General features: G+C 39.1%; 1 protein-coding gene across 4 annotated transcripts in view; it reads right to left on the bottom strand.

Annotated features, from left to right (window-relative positions):
- Positions 1-83: 83 nt before the first annotated feature.
- The window catches only part of SHFL (shiftless antiviral inhibitor of ribosomal frameshifting), a 28,918-nt gene continuing 15,675 nt past the window's right edge, over positions 84-13,326 (bottom strand). For all 4 annotated transcript variants that reach the window (XM_072399640.1, XM_072399642.1, XM_072399643.1 and 1 more), the window contains 6 exons: positions 12,121-12,162; positions 9,629-9,655; positions 4,348-4,503; positions 2,855-2,958; positions 1,539-1,687; positions 84-1,124 (listed from right to left, as the gene is read on the bottom strand). In XM_072399640.1, coding sequence (XP_072255741.1) covers positions 910-1,124; positions 1,539-1,687; positions 2,855-2,958; positions 4,348-4,503; positions 9,629-9,655; positions 12,121-12,162 — 693 coding nt within the window. In that variant the 3' untranslated portion in view covers positions 84-909. The remainder of the gene's footprint in view (positions 1,125-1,538; positions 1,688-2,854; positions 2,959-4,347; positions 4,504-9,628; positions 9,656-12,120; positions 12,163-13,326) is intronic.

Genomic DNA, 13,326 nt, shown 5'->3' with positions numbered 1-13,326 from the left:
TATATATATATATAAATATATTTATATATGTGTATATATGTATGTATGTATATATATGATATATAAAGCTCAATACACAAACATTTGGTCCAAAACAAAACATAACTTTTTATTTTTTTGTATGAAAAAGTGGTTTCCAGAGACAACAAAAAATGTCTTTCTGCAAAAAACAAAATGTGAAAGTGAAGCAAAATTGTATCAGAATTCCAAATGATATGATACAACCAAACAAATATGTCTGCTTAGGGCCAAAAGGCCATAAGGGCGCTTGCAAAATGTCAGAACATACACATAATAAAAGGACACATGGCAGGGAGGTGATTTGCTTTAACTAGGAGTAACACATACAACACAACAGTGTGTACACTGATAGGAGACACAACGATAAGGCACTTATTTCTCTTGGAAATGTTTAAGTCTTAACTTATCTTTAACTGACCTTTAACAAGGCTTTTCCCACCCAACAAAAAAGAAAAATTTAAGGTTTAAGGGCCAGGTCAACCTAAAGTTTTAGTAGAACTTTATAGGACTAAAAGACCTTGGTGGTGACAGCCTGCTCTAGATCTGGCTTCCTCCATCTCAACCTACTCCAGATCTGACTTTGATCTTGGCTTAATGCCAAGCCATGGTCTTGATGGCATCCTGTTGCATTATCCATGCAATCTAATATAGTATCCAGCATTTAGACCTAAGAGGAGGGGATCTTGGGGATTTTTTCCCACCTAATTCCAGGCACTATTACCATCTGGTGGGCTGCTAATCTATGCAAAACTCAGTTGATAGCTCCCGCTGTAGCTAACCTTTGATAGTCAAAAAATGTCACATAAACACAACAAAATGGCCAATCAGTCACTATGGCCTAGTGCATATGGACAATCCATATGGACCCTGGGTTACCACTGTAGGTATTTAACTTTCGTCATTGCTCTCCTCTTCATCTGTCTCTTTGATATCATCCAGGATAAGGTCTTCTAGATCACATTGGGTGAGGCTGCCTTGGCTTAAGCAGGTAGCCACAGTCGATCCTGAGCTCACATGTTGGGTGCTGGCAAATAGCACTTTGGGTTGGTGGTTTTTCTCTCTGCTTCTGGGATGGACACAATGCATTCCTGGAATGTGTGGCTCTGCAGGGAAACAGAAAAGGAAAATATTAAATAAAAACAATGACCTGCCTGATCATGGAAACCTTAAAGTGGAAATTTTGGAACAAATTCTTTTATATCATTTACAGATTTTCAGTATATTCAATAGTTCATCAGATAATATTAAATGCACAAGAAAATGCCTAATACTACCGGGTAGCATTATACACAACCAATGTGCTGCATTACTAAGCACAACGCCTGTATATGTAATAATTAATGTGGAAATGGAGTCTTAGGGAGTATCTTGGGGTACCCCATTCCCAACAGTACCAGGTATACCAAGGCCACATTGGTGGCAATGCTTACACTGACTGCTAAAAAGAAAACCTGTTCTTTTGCCTACTTTGCATGCAACTCCTAAATTATGAACCTATAATCCCAACCATCGTTTACCTCTACGATTGTAACAGTCTTCTGCAAAGCAGCTGTGAGGGTTGCGAGTCCGTGGGCCTTTGTCCCGGCGTGGGGGAAGTATGCGAATCGGCAGGACAGTTGTACCACACATGTAACAGGGGCATGCGCAGCCCATCTGGGCAAATCCCCTAAAAGAGCAAAACAAGATATTAAAGTTTATGTGCAATCAAAACTTTTTTTTTTTTACTCTTTCAATGGTTTATGTCTCCTTTTCTGCATTTTCCTTCTATTTGTCCTGTGACCATTAAATGGACAATGGTAACAGTAGAAATAAATACAAATATAATTAATCCTGTATGTTTTCCACAAACTACTTATAAGATGCAGACACACCTAAAGGGCCCAAGTGTAACCTTGACAGCCTATTTATCAAAACTGGTGAACAAATAAAATCATGCTACTTTTGTTCTCCATTTTATTTTATCATGCTTATAAATCCACATCCGTGAAAGGGATTGATAGTTGTACTGTGATTACCTTAAATCGGTCACCACTTTTGCTGTGGAAGTGGTAGGTAACTGCTACGGGCCACTAGTGCTACATGGCAGTGTTTGGCCACAATGTACATAAGCCCCTATAGGTCACTTTATAGTGACTACTTTAAAGTAGTTTTATTTACTAGCAAAGAAAGAGAGAAGTTAACCCAAATGTGATCATTTGCTTTAAAGCAACCTCTTTATTTGGGATTTTTTTAAGCAACACATCTTCTTATACTTAGAGCAGTGTTTCTCAACCAGGGTTTTGTGGAACCCTGAGGTTCCTCCTTATGTTGCTGGAGGTTCTTTGAGCAATTAGCAAATTGTGCTTCTCAGGACAGGTACCACTGACACCAATGATCTTTTTGGCCATATGTAAGGTTGACTTTTTTTTCCAATGGCCACCAATGTAAAAGGCATTCTTCCTACTGGCCATTACCACATAAATGTAGTGTGAGCTGTGGATATGGTAATCATAGCAAGAGTTCCCTAAAGGCCTGAAAGTCATTTCAAGGGTTCCCCCATGTTAAAAAACACTGCCGTAGAGGTTATTCCCAAGAATATAAAATGTTTGAGAAAAAAAATGTCAACCAGCTAGTTTTTATATTGCATTCTATATCCTAATTAACAATTGGAGCAAAAGTTTGGCTAGGCTGCTATATTCAATGTTTTTATAATCCTCCCTACTGTAGAATAATAACTTCTTGCATCCCAAGATAAATACAGAGAATAAATAATAAAAGAGGAAGCTTATAAATATTACAAATATTTAAACAATGGAAGGTGAAAACAGAAGGAAGACTAAAGATCAGGCTTTACTTGAATTGCCGGTTGCAGGCCCGGCAGTGGAATTCAGCAATTCCCCACATCTCATTATAAGGCACTGGGTCATATTTCTTCCGACAACTGTGACACCTTGACACCTAGAGGGGGGAAAAAGAGCAAAGTGATGGAACTTTGTCTACATTCTGCCAAAATCTGATCTACTGAACACAATTTAAAAAGAATGACATCATCCCAATCTCAGTGGAAAATTCTATCCAGTGTTGGATTGCTATTTTTCCAACTGTCAAGTGCAAGATTCTATGCAAACAAAGTGTTATGCAAAACTAAGAGCAACCACTGGAATATGAGCTGTGTACTTTGACACCAGAAACCCGGGGCAGTCAAGCAGGTAACATACATTACTGCAGATAGGACATCACCTTTCCCTTTCTCATGCGAACTTAAAAGTGGAACTTTTGGAACGAAATACAATGTATGCACTGGATGTTCAAAATCTTACATAGCCTTACAGCTGATGATCAGAGAGGTAATTCACCCTAGCCCCCACCACCACCTCTATCCCACATACACCTCCCTCTATGTAATCTGAACACCCAATTTACTCATAAACCCATGACAAACCAGGTCCCTAGTATCCTCTGTGCTGTATTTTTCCAGGTGTCCGTAACCCTGCCTTTGGCTGCAGACATTGGGACTAATTTATTAAAGCTCTCCTGGAGACTGGAGAAGATAGACTATCATGGGGGAACCTGGGTGATCCATCAAATCTAGAATACAGTTCTTAAAATGTTTGCTATTATTTGGCAATTGTTTGCTATTAGTTGGCAAATGTTTTCAATTCTGGGGCAGATCCATTCCAGGTTTGCTGGTTCACCTGGGTTCATAGTCTATAGTCTATATTCTCCAGTCTTGGAGAGTTTTGATAAACCCACTGACCCACTGTGTTTTAACCAAAATCAGAACCCCCCCTGGCCAAACATTTTGCATCGGGCAATATTGGGCAGTACTGAATCACTCATTAATGCCTTCATTCATAATTTATGGGTTAACATGGATGAGATGCTACATGTATCCCAACCACAGGCAAAGTTCATGGGTGTGAGGAAGTTGTAAGCTCACAGCAACCTCGCTGCCAGTCCACAGTGACTTCACTAGAGTGACATGGCAGAATGTCAATACTCAAATGTAAACAAACAGCAGGTGCAGGATTTGAAGGTTTTGTTGTGGTTTTTGAGGAGGAATTGCTCCACCATGCTTGCACCTATGTGTGTAAGTGGGGAGTAAATATTGTGGTAACAATGACTGCACTTGAGGAAAAATCCTCAAGGCTTTGAGCATTTTAATAAATTCAAGTACCAACTTATCCTCTTTACAGCTGCTTTATAACTATGGGATAAGAATCAAAATACACATTCATATGCAATAAATTAAATATGCTCCATATATTCCTTACCATCTTTTGGGAGTATACTGACACTAAGTCTATAACAAGCCATCGCTGCTTCACTTTTCTTCCCAGTACCAACCTCTTTCCTCTGTGGAACCCTCCGCCACCACATCTTGTCACATTCCTTGCAGGAGAATTGGCGATCATTGGAGGGGATGCAGTTTTCAGTAGCATTGTTGAACATTTTTAGGTTTTTCTCCGTCAGAGGAAGATGCTTCAACTTCTCAGCCAGGTCCTAAAAATGAGAATGATTTTTCCACTGTAAGTCTGCACAAGACTTAATTTCAAAAGTCAGAGTAATAGTGTAGATAATGATACATCATAATAAGTGCTTGTGTTAGTGTTTTGATATTACTTTCTAGACCAGCATTACATATGGTATAGCAGTTGCAGAGATCACAATTGAGATTGGGCCCCTTACTTCAGAAGGTTTGTAGGGGCCCATTTCAGGACCACTGCAGTAGCGGAAGATCTCTTTTGGCAGCTTTGTTTACAACAGTGAGCAGTTGGTGAATTACCATTAAACAGGTTAGAGCAGACTTTTTCAACCTTCTTAAGTCGCATACACACTTGCAATTATAGTCTTGCATGATCCTTTCCAACGATTAAGCACTCAACAATGCATGAATGATGCTGTACATACAGCACCGTTATGCTCTATGGAGAGGAGACACCCCGCTGCACAATTCCCCCCTTCACTTGCATTACGATTGTTCCTCGTTCATCACCCGTGGATCCGCCAGGACGGTTGTTTGGGCAATGAAAGAGGCGCGCTGTACACACTTCAGATTCTCCTCTGATATCGGCCCCAAGCTGATTATCGGGCGAGAACCATTGGAAGTGTGTACATAGCTTTACCATGGAGGAATCTTTCAAAATAATTTTCAGCCTGTGGGGAACCCTTGCTATAATTAACATATTCACAACTCACAGTACTTTAGTGTGTTGGTCAGTTGGAAAAATACCTCCTATATTGCTGGTCAGGGGGAATAATATCATCCTTACAGATAGCAAAAAAAGATAAAGGTTTCACCTAAACTGACCCAAGTAGCACAAATTGCTCATTGCTCATGGAAGCCCGAGCAACCTCAGGAGGAACCCTGGTTAAGAAACGCTAGGTTAGATGCTGAGGTCTGGGGGGCTCCTAATAGGAAATTTAGGATTCAGATGTAAAGGGTGCTCCTAATAAAAAAGAGGGGTGTTGTTGATGTACAACTGGGACCCTGATGTTAAAGCGTACCTAAACTCAGAATTTTTAATTCATAAAAAGGGTAAAAAATTTGTGTTTTTTTTTAAATGCAACACCTTTTTTAAAAAAGAAAAAGATGCAGTACTGCCACTTTAATTCTTGATTGCCTAGGTGATTAAGAATAAATGGGAGCGCAGAGCCTCCCAGGATACCATGTCACGCATCCCAGGAGGCTCTTGGCTGCTCCTTCTGCCCATGCCCTAGGTGAGCCCTTTTCATCACGCATGCGCAGTGAGATTGGAAAGTTTTTTCCCAATCTATGTCACCCAATCTCACGCCTGCGCAGTGCGAGATCGAGTGACATGGGAGGAGAACGGAGAAGAAGAGAGGAGAAGATGTCGAGCCGAAGTCCGATACTGGGATGACGCAGGACCCATTAGAAGAAACCTCCCGATGGAATGAATGGACTGCATGATTGAAGGTTTGTTTTTGTTTTTTGGGGGGTTTACTTACGCTTTAAGAGAGTGGAAGGGGGTCTCTTAAAAAAATATGGGACAATTTTTCAAGTTGGAGTCTCTAATGTCAATGTGGAGTCTGTTGTAAAGGAGTTCATATTTGAAGTTGGGGGTTTCTAAATTAGAGGGGCTCTATGATGCAAAAGTTTCGGTGGAATGGGGAGAAGGGAATGCAAATTCTGCATCAGGGCCCAAAGGTCTGTATCTACACTGAACATCACTTGTTTGTCTCTGGGTTCTGGGTACTGAGTTTAATAAACATTGACATTTTACAGACCATCAATTAAACTGAGGTGTTTAATGTGTAGTTAAGGTGCCCTCAAGATTGCAAGAAAGTGTTAGCAAATACAGCCTTCTTGGTTTACAATAGAAGCTAGCTCAACCATATGTGACCATTAAACAATCTCTGGAAAGTAAAATATACCAATCTCTTTAGAACCCTTTTCTTTTTCTTTCTTTCTTATTGTGTCTTCTCAGAATATCTGTATTTATTTTCAATGTTCTCAAAGATTTGAAACTTCTGCTCTAAAACTATATAACACCAATATTGTCAATAATTGTTTTTGTCCAACTTATAAAACCAAAAGCTCACACTTTACAATGATCACCAATAATGGTAAAAATTCAAGGCGCACATAGACAGAATTGTTGTGATTTCAACACCGACCTACTGCATGAATAACTTTTTCTCGAGCTTAGACTTTAGGACTGGCACCATGTTACTACTACTGATGGACTCTTATTTTATGTCACACTTTGACAGTGACCAGCTAAAAACAAAACCCAGCTAAGTTTGTATCCTCATCTTGTGGTCAAAGTTAATCTATGATTGCATATTTGTACCAAAGGAATGTGCATGTGAAATACAGTGCCTACAAGTAAAGGTAGTGTATAAAAATTAACAACACTACGAAAATTTGCCTTTCCAGTCCTTTAGTATATGAAAACATGAATAGGTGTAATGGTGTATACCCTTGCCCCAATTACCAGAACTAGGATCTAGTAGACATTTTGCATAACTTTACCCCCGTGGCTCACATTTTTTTCATCAAAAATTCCTAGAATTATATATGTTATTTAAATATGTTTTTGGATTGCCCTGAATAAACTGCCAATTTAATATCCCCTACAACATTAAAATCAGTGCTTTGGCTAGGCCATTCTATAACCTTCCATTTCTTTATCTATTCCTAGGTGGATTTGTTAACATGCTTGAGAACATTATTGTGTTAAAATATACATTTCAGCTTCAGTTACTTTTAAATAAATGGCATCACATTCTAATTAAAGCATAACTATCGGAAAGTCTTTGTGATCCCCACATGATCCTAGTCCAGTTGGTCCCACGCTGTCCTGTCTTCCTACGTCTTCCTGGCATGGACTGCACAGTGGGCACCACCATCTTCTTCCTCTACTTCCGGTTTCCTCTTCCTACATCATATGTGCAGTGTGAGATTGGGTGACATGCTTCCAGAAAATGTTAAAAAAAATGCAGATCTCACTGCGCATGCGTGATTAGCATTTTTTTTTTCAGTAGAAGAAAGCTCCCCGAGATCGGGCATGCGCAGAAGGAGCAGCGGGTATCCCATTCAGTAAGACAGAAGGGGAGGGGTTTCCCCTTAAAGTGGTAAAAAAAATGTTTTAATTACTTATTTACCCTTTTATATAACATAAAAACTGTGATGATAGGTCTGATTTAGGCATACATTTTTTTCTAATGCAGAATTCATAGTTGACTTCATAATTGCAGGCTGCCCAAACCCTGAAGAAGCTAAACAACAAAAATTCATAACAATTCTATCACAATGCTCCAAGGCTAGTATGGGGTTCTATTTTAAAAGACTGTCTTTAGTATTTTTATTTTTGTCTAATTTGTGCCAAATATGTCTATTGGTAATGTGTACAAACAGCTCTGTCATTGACCCATCAGTCCATAGATTTTTATTCCACAAGGCTTGGCCTTTACTTCTTTAAAGGAAACTTTAGAATTGTTTTAATGTTCTTTTTTGACAGCAAATGGGTTTTCCTTGCACACCTCCCATGCAGCTGTTATTGGTGTAATGTATTTCTAATTGTAGATGTATGTACTTTAATCAATTGTAAGTTACCTGCACATTCCACAACAATAATTTGCTGTTCTTGGCTTAGAGTTCCCTTATCATTAAACAATTAGCTCTTGCCCTGAATTTGCTGAGCCGGTCAGTGCTTGACCTCTTAGCAGTTTAATCTACTTGTAGAAGATTTTTCTTAAAGTGCAATTATTGAATAATTTGGTGATCTATTACAAACCTCATTATTGGGGGGCTTAGAGAGCTCTTTTCATTTGGTCATGATGACAGCACACACATCACACGCAGATATCAGAGACAAACACCAGCATACTTCTCAAGGTTTTTATTATTGGTCTGAGCATTTGATTTATTTTCATGGATTTGAAATGGTGGTAAATGTTGGAGTGTATTTACCATTTCGACTCTACAAACCAGACTTTTTGTTATTTAGATTATGATAATTAATGCAATGGGCCTGATTTATCAAAGCTCTCAACAACTAGATTGACTATCTATAGATAGAAGATCGACTATCACAGGACAACTTTCATAATAGTCTACCTTCTCCAGTCTTGGAGAACCTTAATGAATTCATGTGTCTTCACTTTTACCTGTTCAAAAAGTGGTAGTGGGAGTTGGACTGTTTGTTTTTGACTATTAGGTCTATTGAAAACTTCATGTACTTCCAACACGATCATTCTCAACTAAGGTTCAATAGAACCCTATGGTTCCTCCACGGATTGTTAGGGGTTCTTGGCTGATTGATCTCCTATCTAATGGCGTCTATGTAGCTCGGGGTTCATCACCACTTGGCAAAGCGAGGAGGATGAGACCAATAAGCTTTGTAGAAATAAGGGGACATTCTGACTCCCATTGCAAGTATTCTTCCCTGTTGTCCCTTCCACTATTTTCAGGGTTCCTCAGGGGCAAAAAAGTTAAGAAATGCTGATCTAAGACTACCCTGTCCACGGGTTGACAATGCTGCAAACAGGAGAACCAACATTTTTGGTTCTAAAGTATGATTTTACAGTAGATCCAAAAATGTCACTCTGTTAAAGCAAGTGGGTGAAATAGAAAAACAAAAATTGCTGAGTAAATGCTAGTGGTAGACTGCATTATATTATGCCCATGATTACACTTTAACTTCTATCACTGTAAGCAATTCTATACTTTTCCCTTACAAAGTGAGCTCAGCCTTTACATGACTGCGACAAAATTCATAGAATAAAAAACATAGTCTGTGATTAGCATGGGGGATTTAAGTGCTGTCTAGGTTTCCATTGGAGTGCTGTCTTGGGTCTGTCTGCATACAACGCACTTCAAGGAATATAAAAACAGCAAAAAATCCAAACCTAATAAAAACAAATCATTAGAGTGCGATCATGGAGGCTTTATGTATACTAAATTGGTTCTGGGTCACTTTTATTTTCATTGTAATCAAAGTGACAGTTTTAATGATATATGTTCACTTATCTAAATACTTATCTTGACTGAACAATGTACAAAATAATGGACACAGTGGGTTCCTCCCTGTGACAATGTTCATATTAGGTAGAGATTCCCTTTAATTCATATCTGTTTTTTTGGAAAATGTATAAATCATACCTGGATGTCCTTATCTGTACTCAGGTCCTGTAAAAAAAGAGACACATAGATCTTATTACTAGACCGTTATACTACTTGGAAACACACCAGCCGCACAAAAAAAAGATAAGCTAGGACAGATTTTCAGGTGTCGTGTGTCTTCTGACTCTCAAGAGCGCAAAACCTGCCAGATATCTGTTTAAACTATTATAAAGCTATAGTATAGCCTAAAGAAAGGTCAATATGAAGGTGAAAGAAAAAATGCTAAATAGTAATATTTTAATAAATGGTAGACAAAAAAATAGCTATGACAATGACAATATTGTAGGCTTTATATACAAGATGTATTTAAAAAAAAGGGAAACATGTAATCTGACCCAGACCAACCAAGTTATATGGGGAGGTTGTCATGATTTGTTTCCAGGGTTGTGCAAATACACATCATAAACCTAAGCAATTCATCATCTTCTCCCCCTAACATTCCAAATCCCCCCGACATATATCTAACTGTTAACAACACTGTTATTCGGCCCTCCCCTCAGGCACGTTGTCTTGCTGTCACCTTCCAAAATCCGCCCCTACCTGTCCCCTGAGACCACCAAACTCCTTGTACATGCTCTTATCATCTCTCGTCTGGACTACTGTAACCTCCTCCTCTCTGGTATTCCACTAACCCGACTCTCTCCTCTACAATCTATTATGAATGCTGCAGCCAGACTCATCCATCCTTCGCTCCGCTCCTCTTCCGCTGTATCTCTTTGTAGTTCTCTCCATTTGCTTCCATTTCACCTTAAAATCAAATTCAAACTCCTGTGCTTTGCCTTCAAATCCCTACACAGTTCTTGTCCCACTTACATTTCTGACTTGGTAAAAAACTAAACCCATAGTTACTCTCCCCGCTGCTCCAATGACCTACTAATGATTTCCTCACTCATAACCTCATCACACGCACGAATACAAGACTTCTCTAGAGCTGCCCCAACTCTCTGGAATGGTCTTCCTCGTCCTATTCGGCTTGTTCCTACTTTCTGCTCATTTAAAAGAGCACTCAGAACCCATTTTTTCACACTTGCCTACCCATCTTCTTTCTTCTGTATCTTAAAACCCTCACTACTACCGATCACTCCACATCTCCCCTCCTATTGTGTGATACTTTCCCCACCTCATAGGTTGTAAGCCCTTCAGGGCAGGGTCCTCTCCTGTGTCACTGTCTGTATCTGTCTATCACTTTTTAATGTACAGCGCTGTGTAATATGTTGGCGCTATATAAATCCTGTTTATTAATAGTAATAATAATAATAATAATAATAATAAATATATTATATATATATATATATATATATATGTATATATATAACATCTGCATGTCCAAATGATCACTGATGATGTCAACTTCATGCAAACATCACCTCCTTGCCTCTCAGGATATGAGCGGGTTTCACTTTACAAGAAATTATGATGGGTTTATCATTATAGCTAATAAAAATATTGATTACACCACAAAAAGTAGTTTTGATTTCAATATGATTGTTTACCAATGGGAAAAATGTCTTGACTAATCAAATTTGGATTGGCATTCTGTCCAAATAAGGAAAACAGGAAATAAATGAATGGTCAATAGGTCAAAATCAATGCTTAGTTGTATTGCTAGCTTTATCAATACATGAAAGGACATGTGTGTTGCTTTATACGGCATACTACCAGTAAGCTGAAGGAAGAAATGTTTTATCTATACAGATAGTCCATACGATAGTATATCGATAGTATATCTATACAGATAGTACATACGATAGGGACTGTAGGTTTGTTCTTAGGTTGAATTTGTATGTAAGTCGGACCAGGTACATTATTTTAAAAAATGCAATTAGGACAGATGTTTGTCTCAACATATTATTAGGCATCATGGTGTCAGTTACTGTATAAAATCCTCACTGTGAATTAATCACAAACAAAGCTAAAAAAAAAAAACTTTATGGAGCCTAGGCATTCATTAACTTCTGCATCAAGCTGTGCTTTGATATGCAAAAAGAAGCAATTGAAGAGTTTGTCTTGGTCATTAAAGAGTTACAAGAGATTGCAGAACAGCAAAAGATTTCTTCTGCAAGTAATGCGAACCACCCACCTTCCCCCATCAAGCCTCCATCCTGCACACGAACAAGCAGGGAAGCCCTGTTCGTTTCCAGGAGTCATCAGTATGTTGATACACTTTACAAATACACTTTAATCTGGAGGATCTGCATGATGGCTAGTTTTTGCAAAAAAAGAATCACACATGACATATAGGGGGCTCAATATATAAAAAAGGGAAAACAGTCCTTAGTGGGAATCAATTACTGCCATTGACACACATGAATATCTGATTCAATGTTTTATAAATACAGCCCATAATGTGTATTTCCCTTTATTTATTTCTTACTTATACCCAGCTGAACATGATTCATGCAGTACACAGCATAGCGGTTAGCCCACAGAAACAATCCGTTTCTATAAATATAACACATCTGCACAATTACCTTTGGCGTGTCTTTGTCCTTCTTCAGTTTATTGATGACATTCTGCAAAAGAGATGTGTTGTTTTATTATTACAAGAGACAACCAGAGAAATGAATATCAATCTGAAAGACCTATATATGGAAACTGGTAATGTGCTGTATTAAAAAGGTAATAAAGTCAACCCTGTGATCCACTGAGCTCTGGGTCTGTATATAATAAAAAGGGTAATCAATATTCATAGCATGTGTTTCTGAGGACTTCTAGCCAACCACACCTTAACCAGAGATCTTGCTATATCGTGACTGGCCTAATGCTGGTTATAAACAAATCTACTTTAGTTTGATCAATCTGCTCAATAACAATAATGTCCAACAGTCAAACTGCAATGTTTCCCCTAACACCTTTTAGCTGGGCGCACCACCTGGCATTTTTCAGTAACCACCCAACAAATGATGACCACACTGAACTATTTCCTTCACGCAAGCTGTCCTAATGCCAACTACAAATTGACTATGGCTTAGACCAGGCATGTTCAAAGTCTGGCTTGGGGGCTAATTGCGGCCCGCGCTCAGATTTCCCCCGGCCCGCGGCCTCTGTCATAAAATAAATAATATGCAGCCCACAAAGTATAAAATACATGCGTACAGAAAAGCTATTTTATATTTCATTAGAGCTGATCAACAGCTTTGCAATTATCGGCCTGCTACTCGGCAGGCATAATCGGCAGGACGGGAGACCCCATGTGTGCACAGGGAATCCCCTACGTAAATATAGTGGGCGTGTGCTGTGCAGGACCCGCACAGACCACGCCCACTCTTATTCCAAGAAATTGCTCTCCAGGGAACCCACACTGACACCGGACCCCATGCGCAGGGAATTTTCTCACGTTACCCTGGTGGGCGTGTGCTGTGCCGGACCCGCGCAGACCACGCCCACGTTAACCCTAAGTACTGCTAAATGGTCCCCACACATTTTCATCTCACCAAATCTGGCCCTCTTTGCAAAAAGTTTGGACACCCCTGGTTGACCAATTTCAGGTCTTCGGGAACGTCTACTATAATTACTAGCTCACAGTACATTAGTGTGGTGATCACTGGGAGAAAAGTCACCCTTGTTGATAGCCAAAAAAGTCATTGGTGTCATTTAATGAAGACCAAATTGCCCATTGCTCAAGGAACCCCCAGGATCTTCTGGAGGAGCTGTGGTTAAATAACGCTAGATTAAAC

This window comes from Pyxicephalus adspersus, chromosome 2, assembly GCF_032062135.1.
Source record: "Pyxicephalus adspersus chromosome 2, UCB_Pads_2.0, whole genome shotgun sequence".
Classification (NCBI taxonomy): domain Eukaryota; kingdom Metazoa; phylum Chordata; class Amphibia; order Anura; family Pyxicephalidae; genus Pyxicephalus; species Pyxicephalus adspersus.
The sequence above is the reverse complement of the archived record's forward strand: the minus strand, read 5'-3'. Positions and strand labels throughout refer to the sequence as shown.